Genomic DNA, 16,656 nt, shown 5'->3' with positions numbered 1-16,656 from the left:
CACTGCTGTGGCCTCTCCCGTTGCGGAGCACAGGCTCTGGACGCGCAGGCTCAGCGGCCATGGCTCACGGGCCCAGCCGCTCTGCGGCATGTGGGATCTTCCCGGACCGGGGCACGAACCCGCGTCCCCTGCATCGGCAGGCAGACTCTCAACCACTGCGCTACCAGGGAAGCCCCACCAGCCACTTTTTAATGCTCCAGGAGTCCAGCCCCACTGGCCTCAGTCCTGGGAGGAAAACCACAGGTTTTCACTTTTTCCACGTGGTGAGAGGGGCCAGGACTTCTGAGAGAGACACCGTGAAGCTCTGATGCAGCCCCCTCAGGCCCTCCTGGGTCTCCCAGGACAGGGATTTTCCGGAGAAGGAGAGGAAAGAAGCAGGAATGAGGGAGGATGGGGCTGAGAAAGGCCTGTCTGGTCCCCACTTTGTCCCTCATTCACACAGTGTAGACACGTAGTAGGTCTTCAATAAATGTTCTATCAATGGATGAATGGAAGGATGGGAGGGAGGATGGGTGGATGGATGCATGGATAGTGAGAACTTAATCCTGAGAACACTGATATTGGAAGAAAATATGGGGTCACCATGATTCTGAGCTCAGTTATCCAAGCTACTGTCCCACCTTTTCCCTGCATCCCACTCACCTTCCCCTCATCCAGTTTTGGCCTCCATGCCCCCCAGAGATGGCAAGTTCAAGACCTGCCCATCCCACTGGACTAAAAGGAGGAATCCTTCCTTCAGAACAGCTGAAACGAGCTACCTATAGAGTCTAACCCGTCGGCCCTACTGATGCCTCTGTATCAGCCCGGAAGGAATTCCCTCCTCCTTTTCCTCCAAACGTGTAAGCCCCTGGATCCCTCTTCTTCAGAAGAATGTCCTCAGTCTCCTTATGGCAGAAGTTGTAAAGGTGCAGCCCGCAATCTAGATTCAGTTCAGAAACGTGTTTTGTTTGGTTAATAGAGTTTTCCTAAAAACAACCGAATGCATATTTAAACATTTGGGGAAATTCATACAAACTCTGCATTTCCCCCTCCATCTCATTTTGAAAAAGGAGAAAGCCTGACCACTGGCAGCCTACAGTCCCGCCTGGCAGCCCTGGGCAGAAGTGGAGTCACGGCCACCCCTCTTAGACGGAAACAAGCTGGCAGGGTCAGACGGTCCTCCCCAGGCCCTGCGGTCTCTGTGACACTGCAGTTAAACACCTGTCACCATTTGTCATCCTACTTGCACTGGTTTTTTTCTTAAAGCAGAAAACTAGTTCCTTAGATAAAATATCTACCAAAAATAGGCGATGAAAAATAACCCCTCCCCAAAAGACAAGAAAACCAGGAAGACCACGAGGTTTCACACTGTGGACACGAAGGCCCTTCCTGTGGCGCCTCCACATCAAAATAACACCTGGCACAGCTGAAGACCGGCAATAAATAATTACACGGCCTATAAATACACACATGACCTACAGGTGGCGCTAGGAGCCATAAAGAAAAAGCTGGAATGGGCCGGGTAATGAGGGGGCCATCATATTAAATGGGGTGGCAGGAAAGACCTCCCTGAGCAGGTGACCCTTGAGATGAGACTTGAATGAAGTGAGGCGGGAGCCATGCTGACATATAGGGAAGAGCATTCTTGAGCAAGGGAACAGAAACTGCAAGGGCCGTGAGTTGGGAGCATGCCTGGCCTGTTCCAGGGGCAGCAAGGAGGCTGGTGAGATGACACCAGTGGAATCAGAGTTAGAACTCTGGATGTGACTGAGTGAGGCAGGGGCCCACACAGGACAGGTTGGAATCTCACGGTCTCGGGCTACGTGAACACACACCTCTGTACCCGTGTGACTGTCATCCAACTTGCCCACTGCCTTTCTATTTCAGGGGCTGCAGATGGCGATGAAAAGGCCCAAGGAGGCAGGAGCTGCAGCCCGGGGCTCAGGCCCTGAAGACACAGGGATCCATTTACGTCTGCCCTCCCGCACTGTGCCTGCTGTTACCATGAACCTAAACGGACCCAGCTGCCACCGCGTGGCCCCCACCTCCCCCAGTGCCTCAGCTTCTCTGACTTCTTTGCCCGCACAAGGATACGGGATGGCAGGAGCTAGGAGACCTGGGAGTGCCCTGCTGTGAACTTGCTGGATGGTTTTAGCGGCCCCTCTCTGGACCTCAGTCTCCACACCATATGACAGGGTAGACCAGACCTGCATCACCCAGACCAATCACAGCCCTTGATGGTATCTGCACCACTCCAGGGTGAAATGAGAAAAAGGCGACACACCAAGGGTCGTGCTTGAGAGTGTAGGCTCTGCAGCCAGCCCTGCCAGGACCCCAACCATGGGACTCTGGGCAAATGACTTAGAATCTCCAGGCCTTAGTTATCTCATCTGTCAAATGGGGTTTGTAAAGTACCCGCTTCACAGAGTTGTTGTGAGGATTAAATGTATTAGCGCACACTGAGCCTACAAGAACACACACACGTCATAAATATTCCTGTGTGCCCATATGTGTCAGCAAATGCCTGTCCTTTATCTTCAAACTGTGTTGCTGTAATTTTTTGGAGTGGTTGAAATGTCTCGCTTGTATGAGATGCTGGTCATTAGGGATGCCATCAAAAACTACTGGCTCTCCTTCCCTCACTGCCTGTGGCCATGCTCCTCCATCCCTGCCACCACGCAGTCAAATCCACCAGCAGGTCCCACCGACCCCATCCCCCAAAGCTACCCAAATTCTTGCCATCGCCTGGTCCAGGCCACCATTCTTTCTCACCTGGGCAACTAAAACAGCCTCCTAACAGGTCCCCCTGCCTCCCTTTCATTGCCACCCACCCGAACCATGGTCTAGTCTCTGTCTGGCAGCCAAAGAGAGCTTTTAAAACTCTAAGTCTGGGCTTCCCTGGTGGCGCAGTGGTTGAGAATCTCCCTGCCAATGCAGGGGACACGGGTTCGAGCCCTGGTCTGGGAAGATCCCACATGCCGCGGAGCAACTAGGCCCGTGGGCCACAACTACTGAGCCTGCGCGTCTGGAGCCTGTGCTCCGCAACAAGAGAGGCCGCGATAGTGAGAGGCCCGCGCACGGCGATGAAGAGTGGCCCCCGCTTGCCGCAACTAGAGAAAGCTCGTGCACAGAAATGAAGACCCAACACAGCCATAAATAAATAAATAAATAAAAATAAAGGAATTCCTTTTAAAAAAAAAAAAAAACCAACTCTAAGTCCAATGGTGTCATACCCCTGCTTAAACCCCCAATGTCACTCATCTCACTTAGAATAAATTCCAAAGCCTTCCATGGCCTTGAGGCTCTGTGAGACCCGGTTTCTGCCAGTTTCTCTGACCTCATCCCCCCGCCCAACCTCCTTGGCTCATTAGGCTCCAGCCACACTGGCCCTCTCACCAAGCATCTGGGTGACCAGCAAGGCCCCTTTTCTGGCCTGTGTCTCCTTTACAGCTCACAGGCTGAGTCAGGCGACCACTCAAGAGTCCCAGATACAAAATGTCGCCTTGCAGCCTTTGCTTTGGAGCATCCCGAACTGCTTCCCCAACCACAAAGTCCTCCTGGTTCCCTTGGCCACTATTAATGGCTGGTCCAGAGTGCTGGGCTCACCTGAGCAGGAAGCTGTAGGAGAATTCGAGGAGTCCCATCTCATGCCAGCCACTGCCTGCTTCCATGGTGTCACCCAGCAGGACAGTGTGGAGGTTGGTATACATGGCTTCCGTGAGCGCCTGGAGCTCTTTGTGGAGGAGAGTCCTGGGGCAAGGAACCAAGGTGTGAGAGGGTAGCTTCCAAAAATATATATATATGCACACAGGCACCTCCTTGGCCAAACCTCAGAGTCCCAGGGCTCCAGTGCCTCAGTGGCAATGAGGGCTTTTGGAAGATTGGCTTAAACAAAATATTATTTCTATCATCATCCACAATGACGATAGTTATTATTAATTTTGCCAAGCACAATGATCTCATTTCATCTTTTGACAGCCCCAGGGATAACAGTTACTATTATGATACCCATTTTACAGATGGAGAGACTCAGGGACGGAGAGGAAAGTGATTTGCCAAGGTCACACAGCCAGTAAGTGATACAGCTGGGACTGAAACCCTGATCTGCCCAACTCCAGAGTCTGAACTTTTAAACATAATAGCCATCCCCTCTCGGGGCACATGAGCTTGGATAAGGAACCCACAGACTTGCAGAAGAGAGAGAACTAAGAAACCAGCCCTTTCTCCTTGAGATCCAAAGTTAGGGAGACCTGTTTGGATAAAGTGTCCTGGACCAAGGATTGCTAATAAACATGACTCCAAGTGAATGCTCCATGAGGAATAAGGCAATCTGGCTGGCGATCTGGTCTCGTCGTTGAGTACCTAGGAGTCTGAGGAGAGGACCAGTTCTGGGAGAGCATGTGGCTGAAGCCAGAAGCCCCTCTGTACTGAGCCCCCACAGTACAGTCAATATTGAGCCATGACTGAATGTATGATTAGAAGCCAGGAAAGATGGGATCTTCTATCTAAGTTTAAGGCCCCTCTACACTGCACAAGGATCTAAACCATAAAGGACCCCACTGCATCGAGCGAAGCGTCCATGGGGTGGTGCAGAGCCGGTGTTCAACAGCGACACCTTGTGGCAGCAACAAGACCAATGCTAGTGTGCCCATCAGGTGCTCTGGCTCTCTGTCGCCATCTGCTGTTTGGACATAGGATGGACTCCTTTAGACTGAATAAGCCCCTGGGTTCTTGGATAATTCAAGACGGGAAAGTCTCCAGAGGGGTTCCGTGAACTTCCAGGTAATAAAAGCTTTGGGATGTTTCACTGTTGGAAAAACAATAGATACGACCCATGTGAGATAATGTGTGTGAAGGGCTTAACATAGCGCTTGGCACATTGTAAGTGCTTAATACATGGGAGCTGACACAGTGATCAACCCTGCTCCAGCTGTTCCCTTGACTCCACTCCAAGCACTAGTCCTTGACAGAGACAGGAGCCCCCAATAGATGTGGCAGCCATGCCCAGAAGACCTCATGCCAGCTTTTGAGAAATGCCCAGAAACTCTCGAGGGTAGACACTGGAGGAAACTGGGATCCTCCCTGGGTAGGGGGGTAGGATGCAGTGAACTGTGGACTCTTGTTGCTAATGGAATCCCTAGAATAGCAGGACCCAGGACACTCAGGCTCAGGAATACTCCTAGCAGTTGTCCCACAAAGCCAAGGTCAGACTGAGCATTGTCTCTCATCCATGTTCACCTCATGAGGCTGGCCTTTCCTCAGCTTTAGCAGTCCTGCAAAACCCGGCTTTCTAGATGCTTTTCCTGACTCCAGGAGGTGAGTCTTCCTGGAGAGAGATCGCTAAAGATGAGTTAAGTGTTTCCCAACGTTATAATACTAGTGAAGAAAGAGGGCTCTAGCTTTGTGACTCCATTCACACAGTTAATCTATATATTTAGTCCCTACTAATTGATTATAGTTGTACTAAGTTGTGAGAATGTAAAACTGAAGAAAATATTTTCCCCATGCCCCTGTCTATTCAGAAAAAAAAAAAAAAAAAAAAAAAAGATGCCCATCAGACCGTGTGCACTCTTTAGGGGAGGATGCAGAGTCTTACTTCCTCAGTATCTCGGTGGGAGGAGAATGGGCTGTGGAGTCTGCAGACCTGGGTTCAAATCCCAGCTCTGACGCTTACTAGCAGTAGACCTTGGGTAAGTCACTTCACTTCTCTGAACCTCTGTTTCCTCATCTGTAAAATATGGATAAAAATACCTACCTCTGAAGCTGTTGCACAGATATGAACACGTGCCTATCAAACACCTGGCATTTGGCAGGTGTCTTCAGAGGGAGGTTGGCGTCATTCTGTGCTCCTGCATCTAGGATGGTGACCAGTGTATGAATGAATACAGGGTAAATGCCCTCACAGGTCCTTTTGTAAGTATTACTTATGTTTCAGGACCTGCACCACTTCCTAGCTGTGTGACCTCGGGCAAGTCACTTCTCTTCTCTGAGCCCCGTGTCCTCATCTATAAAATGGGGCTGTAAGTTACCCTCCAGCATTGCTGTGAAGACTCATGAGATCATGCATGATGCCTGGCACAGAGTATGGACTCAAAAAACATTAATCACCCCACCACCTCCCTTTATTTGACAGATGTGGAAACAGAGGCTCGGTGCGGGGGTGTGGTTTGCCCAAAGTCACAAAGCTAGGCAGTGGGAAAGCTGGGATTTGAATCTAGGTCTAGCTGACCCCAACCCTGGTCTCCTTCTACTAAAAATCATAGCTGCCTCTTGGGAAGTAAAGAGTTCTTCTTCAGCCCAATTCTCTAGGGTTGTTTCTTGTTTTGTTTTTGTTTGTTTTCACAAAACGAAATGTCTTTACTGGACACCTGTTGTGGAAGCAAGCTCAGCTCACACAGGACTTGAACTACGCGGGTAGAAGCCGATCACCCACCCTGGCCCACCCATGGGTACCATCTGCAGCCACTCACGGTTTCATCTTGGACTTTTCATCACTGGGGCTGTAATGCGGAAGCTGCACGTCGAAAATCCTCTCCATGAGGAAGACGGCGTAGGCGTGGAAGTCCAGCCTGGTGCGAGGCTCCCACACCACCATGTCATAGGAGTGTGGGTCCAGGAGGACAGTGACATACCTGCCCCCCACCAGCACCTGGGAAGTTGGCAGGGATGGAGTGAGGAGTACGACTATGAACAACAGCAGTTCTCTGAGGTCGACTTACCCTGTGACAGGCAGTGGCCCCACCAGCTACTTAACAGACAATGTCCCCTCATCTACCTCTCACAACCACCCTGTGAGGCAGGGACCATCATTCACCCATTTATAGCTGAAATGTGATAAGGCGTATCACGTGCCCAAGACCACACACCTGAGAAGTGGCAGAGCTGGGAAAGGAATTCAGCACTTTTTCTGAACCAAAGGTTATGCTCTTAACCACCTCACTTTTAAGCATCTTCCATGGTTATCTTGGTTAATGTCATATCTCCAGCAGCCAGGAGAGAGTCTGCCCACAGAAGCAGCAGATGGATGTGTGTGCATCGTAGGTGGATGGATGGATGGATGGGATGGATGGATGAATGTACAGACGGATGGATGGGAGGATGTCGGTGGATAAATGGATATATTATAGGTATGGGTGGGTGGATGGATGGATGAGTGGATAAATGGATGGAAGAAAGGAAGGAAGGATGGATGGATGTTGTTGGATAAATGCTAGTGGATGAGAAAGCAAAACCTTCTTTGGGAGGCTGAGCTCTGTATGTAACATGCTGCTCAAGACAGGAAGGAGACAGCACTGGAGAGCTATAATCCTGCAGTCAACAAGGGTGAGGGCATTTTCCCTCAAATGTGTGTGGAGGGGGTCACACAACTCCAACTACCCACTGCCTTAGCCTTGTTTTCAAAATGTGGTCTGTGAGTCATGGTAATCAAACTCTCTTATAAAATACAAGCCAATATCCAAGAAAAATGCTGTTGGGTGGATGGTTAGATGGGTGGATAAATGGAAGGATAGATCATTGAATGTATGTTGGATGGAAAGATGGATGGATGGGCAGCTAGAGGGTGCTTGTGAACTAAATGTATGAATGGATGTTGGGTACATGGATGGCAGGATGCTAAGTGGATACTGGGTAAACAGATTGAAGGGTGAATGTTGGATCCACTTCTAACCTCCAAGTTAGAAGGAGACGTGGAAGGTGGGTGGATGAGTGACGGTTGTTTGGATGTTGAAGTGGTGGATGGAGAGAGATATAAATAGATGTATATAGAGTGGACAGACATTGGATATTGAAAGGATAGATAATCAAATGCTGGGTGGTGGTGGCAGATGGATGGAAACATGGACAGATAAGCAGAAGAATGGAAGTTGGTGGAAACTGAATATATGGTTGAAAGTTGGATGGATGCTACGTCCATGAGTGGAAGAATGCTGGATAAACTGGGTAGACAGGTAGAGGAACAGATGATGGACAAGTGGATGGAGAGACAGATTTTGGATAGATATTTAGAAAGATGGACGAAGGAGTGGATAGATGGAGGTTGATGGAAATGGAATATATGAATGAATATTGGATGGATATTAAGACGGAAGAAGGCTGCTTAGATACTGGGCAGATAGGCAGAAGGACAGATGTTAGATGGATGGGTGGATGTGGGACAGATGGAAGTTGAATGAATGGATAGAGGTCGGTTAGATGAACACACCAAGTATTGGATAATATTAAATGACTGCATAGCTGCATGTTGGGAGGATGCTAGAGGGATAATGAAGGGATGAATGTTAGATAAACGTTGGATGTACAGTTGGATAGGCATATAGAAAGTTGGCTGGACCACTGGATGGTTAGTGTATGGACGGGTATTGAAGAAATCAGTAAACACCAGGTTTAATAGGCCCAGCTGCTCATCCCCTTCCCTCCCAAGAGGCAAAAGAGGCACTTACAGTAAAGATATCACCATGCTTCTCCTTCATCCTAGTGAGGAAGCTGGCGGCATCTTTTCCAAACTCCAAAGCATAGCCCAACCAGGGGATACTGCCCAGGTCCAGGGGGGGCTCGCCAGGTCGCCTGCAGAAGCCACAGCACTTATCACCATTTGATAAAGCAGGGAAGAAGATAGAGTGTGGGGCGTGGCGTGAGATTTTCAGTGGAGAGGAAGGCTTCCCTGAGGAGACATCTGACCAAAGACCTGAAGGCGGTGAGGGAGGGAGCCACATGGATATCTAAAAGAAGAGCTTCCAAGCGGAGGGAACAAGTGCAGAGGCCCCTAAGCTGGATCATGCCTGGTGTGTGCAAAGAACAGTGAGGAGGCCAGGGTGGCTGGATGTGGGAACAAGACGTGTACAGTAGAAGGTGAGGCCGGAGCAGTAACAGGGGCCAGACCATGCAGGGCCTTGCAGGCAGCTCTGAGGACTTCAGCTTTTGCTCTGAGTGAGGGGGGAGCCATCGGAGTTCGAAGCAGAGGAGGGACAGGATTTGGCTTTGGTTTTTACAAGTGGCTTTTGGCTGCTGAGTAGGGAATAGACCACAGGGGGCTGAGAGCAGAAGCTGGGGTACCAGTTGATGTTCGTACATACTGGGGGGTCCAGTTAAGGTGGTCACCTCTCTGCAGGTAGGAGAACCTTCCAGAACCCAGTGGTATTAGGATACAGAGTTCTCTGTATGAGCCAGCATGGACCAGGGTCCTGGTCATCTCACACTTCCTCTCATGCCCACCGGGAAAGGGTAAGGCTGGAGGGCATGGCTGGATAGCAGGAAGTGGTAGAAGAACTGCCCTGTCGCTGACCCCCGACTGCCCCTCTCCAGCTCAGAATCTGAGGTCTCTCAGGAGGCCAGACGCCATGCCCATGGCCTGCGGGGATGCCCCAGGGGTACAGGTAGCTCAGCCAGGGGGTAGGAAGGTTGTGTGTGACATTCAAGGTCAAAATCTCATCTGTGAGAGCAGAGGGACTCCTCTGAGGATATAATAACATATCTACACCTCACTACGGTGGATGGAATTCTAATATGACGACAATGACCTACAACTGAGTGAGGGAGATGGTACAGTTGACTTTGAGAAAGGATGCTTCTTCTTAGTGGACCTGACCTAATCAGGTGAGGACAGGGCTTACAAGGGGCAGGGATCTTCCTGGCAAAAGAGACTGAGATTTGGCGTAAGGGAGATTCTTTGCTGCTGGCTTTGAAGATGGAAGGGGCCACATGGCAAGGAATGCATGGGGCCTCTAGGGGCTATGAGTGGACCTTGGCTGACAGCAAGCAAGGAAATGGGGACCTCAGTCCCACAACCGCAAGGAGCTGAATTCAGCCAGACTCTTCCCTGGAGGTTCCTGATAGGAAGGCAGCCTGGCCAACACCTTAATTTCTGCCTTGTAAGACTCGGGACAGAGAACACAGACACACTGTACTGGGCTTCTGATCTACTGAAGTGTGAGCTAATAAATGGGTGTTGTTTTAAGCTCCCAACTATATGGTAATTTGTTACACAGCAAGAGATAACTAATATACTCAAACTGACATTGCACTTGCACTGGGCCCTGCCCTTGGCCAAGCATTTGATATATGAATGTCTCATCTCATCCTCCCCAACCACCCTCTGAGGGCGCGGCTCCATTCACACCTTCACCAAATATTAACTATGAAGCAGGCATCGTCCTGGGTGCTGGAGATACAGGAGTGAACAGGGAAGATGAGGTGGAGAGCCCTGACCCCACAGGGCTTACACACTAATAAGCGGAGACAGACAAAAACAAAGAAGCAATATCATTTCAGAGAGCGAGAAGTGTGATGAAGAAAATAAAGGAGATAAAACGTGACAATGAAAAAACAAATAACCCAATTTAACAATGCACAAAAGAATCTGAATGGACAGCTCTCCAAGGAAGATATACAAATGGCCAGTGAGCACATGAAAAGATTCTCAACATCATTAGTCATTGGGGAAATGAAAATCAAAACGACAAGCAGTACCATTTCAAATCCACTAAGATGGCCATAGTGTTTAAAAAAAAAAAAAAAGAAGAGGAAATAAGTGCTGGGAAGACTGTGGAGAAATGGGAATCCTCATGTATTTCTGGTGGGAACGTATAATGGTGCAGCTGCTCTGGAAACTAGTCTCGCAGTTTCTTGAAAGATTAAAAGAGTGACTATATGACAGCAATATACCCCAAAGAATTGAAAACATAAGTTCATACATAAACTTATACACTATTGTTCATAGTATCATTAATCATAATAGCCCCAAAGTGGAACCAACCCAAATGTCCACCGACAGATGAATGTATAAACACAATGTGGTGTATTCATATGGTGGAACATTATTCAGTCATGAAAAGGAGTGAAGTACTGATTCACGCTACAACTTGGAAGCACCTCAAAACCATCATGCTGAGTAAAAGAAGCCAGACACAAAAGGCCATATAGAGTATGATTCTATTTCTATGAATGTCCAGAGAAGGCAAATCAATGGGGACAGGAAGTAGATTCATGGTTTCCAGAGTCTGAGGGGAGGGTGGAATGGAGAGTGACCGCTCACGGGTACCAGGTTTCTTTTTGGAGTGATGAATATATTCCAGAGTTAGACAGTGGTGATGGGTGCACAGCCCTGTGGCTATACTAAAAACCACTGAATTGTATATTTTAAAAGGGTGAGTTTTATAGTATGGGAAATACATCTCATTAAAGAAAAAAGAAAGAAGGGTGATACGAGATAGTGGGGAGGCGCTAGTTTAGAGAAGGTGGTCAGGGAGGGCCTGTCCAAGGAGGTGCCATGTGAGCAGAGACTGGAAGGAAGAGCGGGGAGAAGAACCTTACAGGCAGAGGGAACAGCAAGTGCAAAGGCCCTGGGGCAAGAGTGCACTTGGTGATGTTCTCAAGACAGCAGGAGCCACTGTGGTGGGAGTGGAGGATGTGGGGGTGAAAGACTGGAAATGACCTGGGGACCAAGAAGGCCAGTGGCCGAGGACAGAGTCTGGCTTTTATTACAAGTGTGGTGGGAACCCTCTGGAGGGTAGGATTTAGGAAGTGATGTGATTTAGGAAGTGATGTGATTTAGGAAGTAGGATTTAGGAAGTGATGTGATTGTGCTTTTAAAAGGTTGCAAGAGGGAATTCCTTGGTGGTCCAGTGGTTAGGACTCCACGCTTCCACTGCAGGAGGCACAGGTTCAATCCTTGGTCGGGGAACTAAGATGCCGCAGGCTGCGCAGTGCGGCCAAAAAAATAAATAAAGGTTGCAAGAGCGAGAGGCGGGAGGGAGATGTGTCAGGAGACTAAAGCAATTACGGTGGGAGTGGAGGCTGTGATCCTCCAGGAGCCAGGCCTAGCATCCAACTCATCCACTTCCAGGTTGGGGGTTTTTGTGCCATCCCCAAAAGTCCAGGGGGGACCACCTTCCCTTCATCCTTCTTCCCCTCCCTGTCTACGTTCTTCCACCATGGCCTCCTGCCTCCTCAGTCTGACTGTCCCCCAACATAACCCAAAGCGGGGAACAGGTGGTGGACAGAGAGACTGGCTAGATTTGAGGGCCAGAATTTGGGCAATATGGAAGCAGAACCAGAGGCGAGGGTTGAGGGCATTAGGAAATGCCTCCCCCCACCCACTTCCTCCTCTCGCCCCACGCCCACCCTGCCTCTGAGCCCATGATTGAGGAGACTCGCAAAGGGGCAGCTCGGGGATTCCAAGGGGGTGCTGGGGACGTGCCAGGACCCTTCCTTTCCCCTCGCCTCTCTGTGAGCCAGCTTCTCCTGAAGGCTCCGTTTAAAGGCTGGCATAGCACAGGGCTGGAGGAGCCCAGCGTGCACCTGCCCTCTTCCAGTCCAGGTCTGAGCCCAGAGACAGGACACGGCAGCGGCGCTTTCTGCACAAGAGGCAGGAGGGCAGGATGGTTGTTATGAGCCTGACCTTAGCACCACACTTCCTGGCTTCAAATCCCAGCCGTGCTCCTTGCCGGCCGTGTGACTTTGCTTCCCCACGCCTGTTTCCTCACCTGTAAAAGAGGAGTGACGACACTACAGACTACACTGGGCTGTGATGAAGATGAAGGGGGCTATAGAACAGTGCTTGGCACCTGGCAACCGGGGAGCAGCTGGGGTGGGTCTGAGAAGCAGGACCAATATGACTGCCGGGTGCCATTTCTTGAGCAATGGCTATATGCCAGGTGCAAAGGTTTCCTTGCTTGGGAATAATGGCTGATACTTGATGAGCCCTGACTGTGTTATCCTTTGAGGAAGGAAGCATTGTATTTCTATCAAGCCCATTTTACAGCAGATGAAACTGAGGCACAGAAGGGGCTGAGCCACTTGCCCGAGGGCCCACCGTGGAGGGTCTGGGTTTCTAACCCAGGCAGGCCTGGCTGCAGAGCCCACACTCTTGATGCTACCCTGGCCCCAAGTCACCCCAAGTGGACATCTGCACAGCCACTTTGCAGGTGAGGAAACTGAGACACAGAGAGGTTCCAGCGACCTTCCCAAGCGCAGGGCCTGAGACCTTCCCCTAAGACTTCTTTGGGGTGTGGGTGGGGCTTCCTTCCCCTGCCTTTCACTCTGCCTGCCACCGGAGCTCCCCAGCGAGCCTGGTGTTATTTCTGGCAGCACTCATCTGTCCCCTGAAAAGTTCCAAGGAGCTGCGGACAAAGGCAGGAAGCCGGGAGCCCAGGCGTCTGATTCCTGATGTGCCAGAGGCTCCTTCAGCCCCCGGGCCCTGAATCCAACCGAGGCCCAGGTCACATTCCAGGGTGGCTCAGCCAGAGGCCAGCGGGGGCGAAGGAGGCTCTATTTTGGGGTCTGCGGTCTCTAGCCTTCCTCAAGGACACTCTCACTGTTCTGAGGCAGGGATGCAGGGCGTGACCCTCTCATCCCCAGCTGCTGCCCACACGGCTGATCGCTGCCTTCCCTTCCTCCTCTGTAAAATGGGGGTAACAAGAGTGCCCCCATCTCCAAGTTAGGAGAAAATGAGATCGGGGGCCTAAATTCCGGCCCCTGTGGGGTCTCCCAAGGGTCCACGCAACTCTGCCTCCCCAGGGTCCACACTACCACCCGCACAACTGTCAGTGACTCCCATACCCACACTTCTCCCCAGTACCCCACCTGGTGAAACTGCTAAGCTGTCCACAGGTATAAAAATCAACAACTCACCCTCAAAGACAAATTAGCTCTCTGGATTGATAGCAAGAATTAGCTAAAATAATGTTTGGCATTCCTTCTAATCCAGCAATTCCACTCTCACCTACTATTATCGTCATCATTCCCTGTTTTGTTTTGTTTTGTTGGGTTTTTTTTGGCAGTGCCATGCGGCCTGTGGGATCTTAGTTCCCTGACCAGGGATCGAACCTGTGCCCCCTGCAGTGGAACCACGGAATCCTAAACACTAGACTGCCAGGCAATTCCATCATCATTCCCATTTTAAAGACTGGGAAACTGGACTTCTCTGGCGGTCCAGTGGTTAAGACTGCGCTTCCACTGCAGGGGGCGCAGGTTTGATCCCTGGTTGGGGAACTAAGATCCTGCATGCCGTATGGTGTGGCCAAAAAGAAAAACAGCATAAAGATTGGGAAACTGAGGCAGAGAGCAGTTACTCAACTTGTTCTTATTCCTGGAGGCTGGGAGTTTCCATATGCTAAGCACCCAGGTACCCAGCCTCCCAGAATCCATGTATTCTGTGGCTGCCCTCATCTGCCCCAGAGAAAAGCACAGACTAGGAGGCCCCACAGGATGAGCCCAGCACATTGTCTGAAAGAGCAAAAACACTGGAAACAACTTGAGTCCCTCAATAGGGACAGGAATAAAAGGGAAAAAAGAAACCTGCACCTATTAATACTATGGAATACTACACAAAAAATCGAAAGAATGAATTAGATCTCCACATAGCAACATGGACGGATGTCAAAACGAAAATCTGGAGTGAAAACAGCAAAGGTACAGTCTGAAAACAACTCTGTACAGAGTTTCCAAAAAGCCTGACAACTTAGGAAAAATAATTTATTTCTCTATAAGGAAACTTATCTGTAGCCTTTTTCGTTTTCATTTTTCCAGGCAAATGATTGAATGTATGGTGTTAAGTTTCACCTGGAAAGGTGTCCAGAGGTTGAAGAAAAATATCGTGAACTCACTGTGTGGAAATTCAACTAACACATTGTTTAAAAATAAAAGGTTTCCAGAAAACTTCTGGAATTTTCAGACACTCTGATTTAAACACACACACACCACACTTCCACCGCCCTGTGTTATCTACGAGCTAATGTCTATGCATATAAGAATACTTTTTAAAACAGCTGGGAGGCTGAGGAGATATGACAACCAAAGGCAGTACCCTGGATGAGATCCTAGCACAGAAAGAAGACGTTAACGGAAAAACTGATGAAATTCAAATAAAGTCTGGAGTTTGGTTAATCGTAACAGACCAGTGTTGGTTTTTTTAGTTTTAATGACTGTACCATGATAATGTAAGAGGTTAACAATAGCAGAAACTGTGAGGGGTATTTGGGAACTCTTTGTACAACTTTTCTGTAAATATAAAACCAGTCTAAAATAAAAAATCTTTTTAAAAGATCTGGGAGGTTCCTCTCAAATTAATCAACAGTAGAGGTCCTGAATTGTTGGAAGAGTGGTTAGAAGGGCGTCAGTCTTATTTATAATGGGATAAGTGCTTAAGTCAAATGTATTCCTTGTGCAATTCTAATTAATTTTTAAAATATTTTATAAAAAGAAAAAGATCTATACTGCCATCTCCTTGATTTGAGATAGGTGAGTTTTACTTTTCTCCTAAATCGCAGATTCTCAATGGAGCAGGAGAACCTTGGGGACTAGGAAGCTGAGGCGTTTGGTTCTAGTTCTACTCTGCCCGAGTAGACCTCAGCAGAAGGGAGACCCCTTTGTGGGCCTGAGTTTCTCTGGCAAAGGGAAATACCGAGCCTACTCAGCCCCTGCATCCGGATCGGGGAATCCTGTGGAAGGTGGTTCCAGGGCCGGTAAGAGGGCATCGCTCAGGGCCTCTGCCTTCCCCAGCCTCAACTCTGCCGTCTGTGTAATGGGGGTGAGAGCAAGCCTGGGGGGTGACACCGAGTTGGTGCACGATCCAGACAGAGGCTGAAGAGCGGGAGGGGGCTTCTTCCACCGGGGGTCACACCGAGCATGTCCACGCACCCACTCTGCACCCGTGACTCTCGGTTCTCACCTGCAACCCCCTTGCAGGTCCCAGGCACCGCTATCTGGGCCAGGCCCGGGCTTCTCGCGCCCCGGCCGAGAGAGTGTGTGCGGTGGGTGAGCAGCCCTCTGGGACTCCTGTCCCTGCACCTTCCCGCGCGCGTCTCCCCAACTCTGAGCCCTCTTTAAGCCCTCTGGGCCTGGCCCCCTCGCCGGGGCGGGGGAGGGGCGCGGAAGCCCCTTCGGCCGGACACTTGGACTCCCACCTCCAGGCTCGCCCGGGGGGTGTAGGGGACGGTGGGAAGAGGATCCCCTCCTGCCCGGGGGACTGGAGTGGGGGCTCCGACGTGGGCCTGCCGCTGGCTCGGCGACCCCCTCGTTGCAGCCGGGGCGCGGGCCTGAGCGGAGACGACCCTTTGTCTGGCCGGGGGCGCCGCTGGCGGACCGGGGTGGGGGGAGCCGGGCGTAGGCCGGGCGGGGGGCACTCACCGCGTGCGCCGGCGGGTCAGCAGCAGCAGCAGTAGCAGCGCGGCCAGAAGCCCGAAGACCACGGCCCAGGACATGGCAGGCCCGGCGACCAGGCTGCGGCTGCGGAACGCCGGAGGCGGCCGGCCTGGCTTGGGGGCCACGGGGGCCACGGGGACCCAGTCCCAGAGCCGACCCCGCCCCCACGCCCCTCCCTCTCCCCCCGCCCACCCGCCTACGGGCGGGGGCAGGGCCTGCGATCCCTCCCAGGTCTTGAAGGGTGGGTGGGGTGGCTCTTGGAGACTCCGTTCGGCTCAGCTTCTACGGGACGGGCTCCGACCCCTGGCCCAGGAAAGGGTGGGAGGGATGTGCGTGGAAAATGTGGGTGCGGGGGACGGGAGGGATGGTGTAGGGGAAAGGGAAGGGATGTGCAGGGAGGGAGGGGTTACGCGGGGGTGTGGGGGAGGAATGGGGGATTTGGGGAAGAGGAAGGAAGGGAATATGGGGGGACGGAGGGGTGATGGGGATAGAGAAAGTGTGAGGATGAGAGGTCAAGCGGTGGCAGAGGAGGGATTG

The 16,656-nt window shown here is 50.9% G+C and overlaps 1 protein-coding gene across 2 annotated transcripts in view; it reads right to left on the bottom strand.

Annotated features, from left to right (window-relative positions):
- PTGIS (prostaglandin I2 synthase) overlaps nucleotides 1-16,389 on the bottom strand; it is a 43,523-nt gene extending 27,134 nt beyond the window's left edge. Inside the window, exons 1-4 of one of the 2 annotated variants that reach the window (XM_027087041.1) lie at nucleotides 16,105-16,389; nucleotides 8,421-8,544; nucleotides 6,450-6,628; nucleotides 3,586-3,729 (exon numbers count right to left, since the gene is read on the bottom strand). In XM_027087041.1, coding sequence (XP_026942842.1) covers nucleotides 3,586-3,729; nucleotides 6,450-6,628; nucleotides 8,421-8,544; nucleotides 16,105-16,178 — 521 coding nt within the window. In that variant the 5' untranslated portion in view covers nucleotides 16,179-16,389. Of the gene's footprint in view, nucleotides 1-3,585; nucleotides 3,730-6,449; nucleotides 6,629-8,420; nucleotides 13,855-16,104 lie in introns of those variants that run through there. The other variant, XM_027087040.1, reaches the window with a different exon arrangement.
- Between the last annotated feature and the right edge of the window lie 267 nt (nucleotides 16,390-16,656).

The sequence above is a fragment of the Aethalodelphis obliquidens genome, unplaced genomic scaffold (genome assembly GCF_003676395.1).
Source record: "Aethalodelphis obliquidens isolate GAN/ISIS:26980383/991018 unplaced genomic scaffold, ASM367639v1 scaffold57, whole genome shotgun sequence".
In the NCBI taxonomy this organism is placed as follows: domain Eukaryota; kingdom Metazoa; phylum Chordata; class Mammalia; order Artiodactyla; family Delphinidae; genus Aethalodelphis; species Aethalodelphis obliquidens.
The sequence above is the reverse complement of the archived record's forward strand: the minus strand, read 5'-3'. Positions and strand labels throughout refer to the sequence as shown.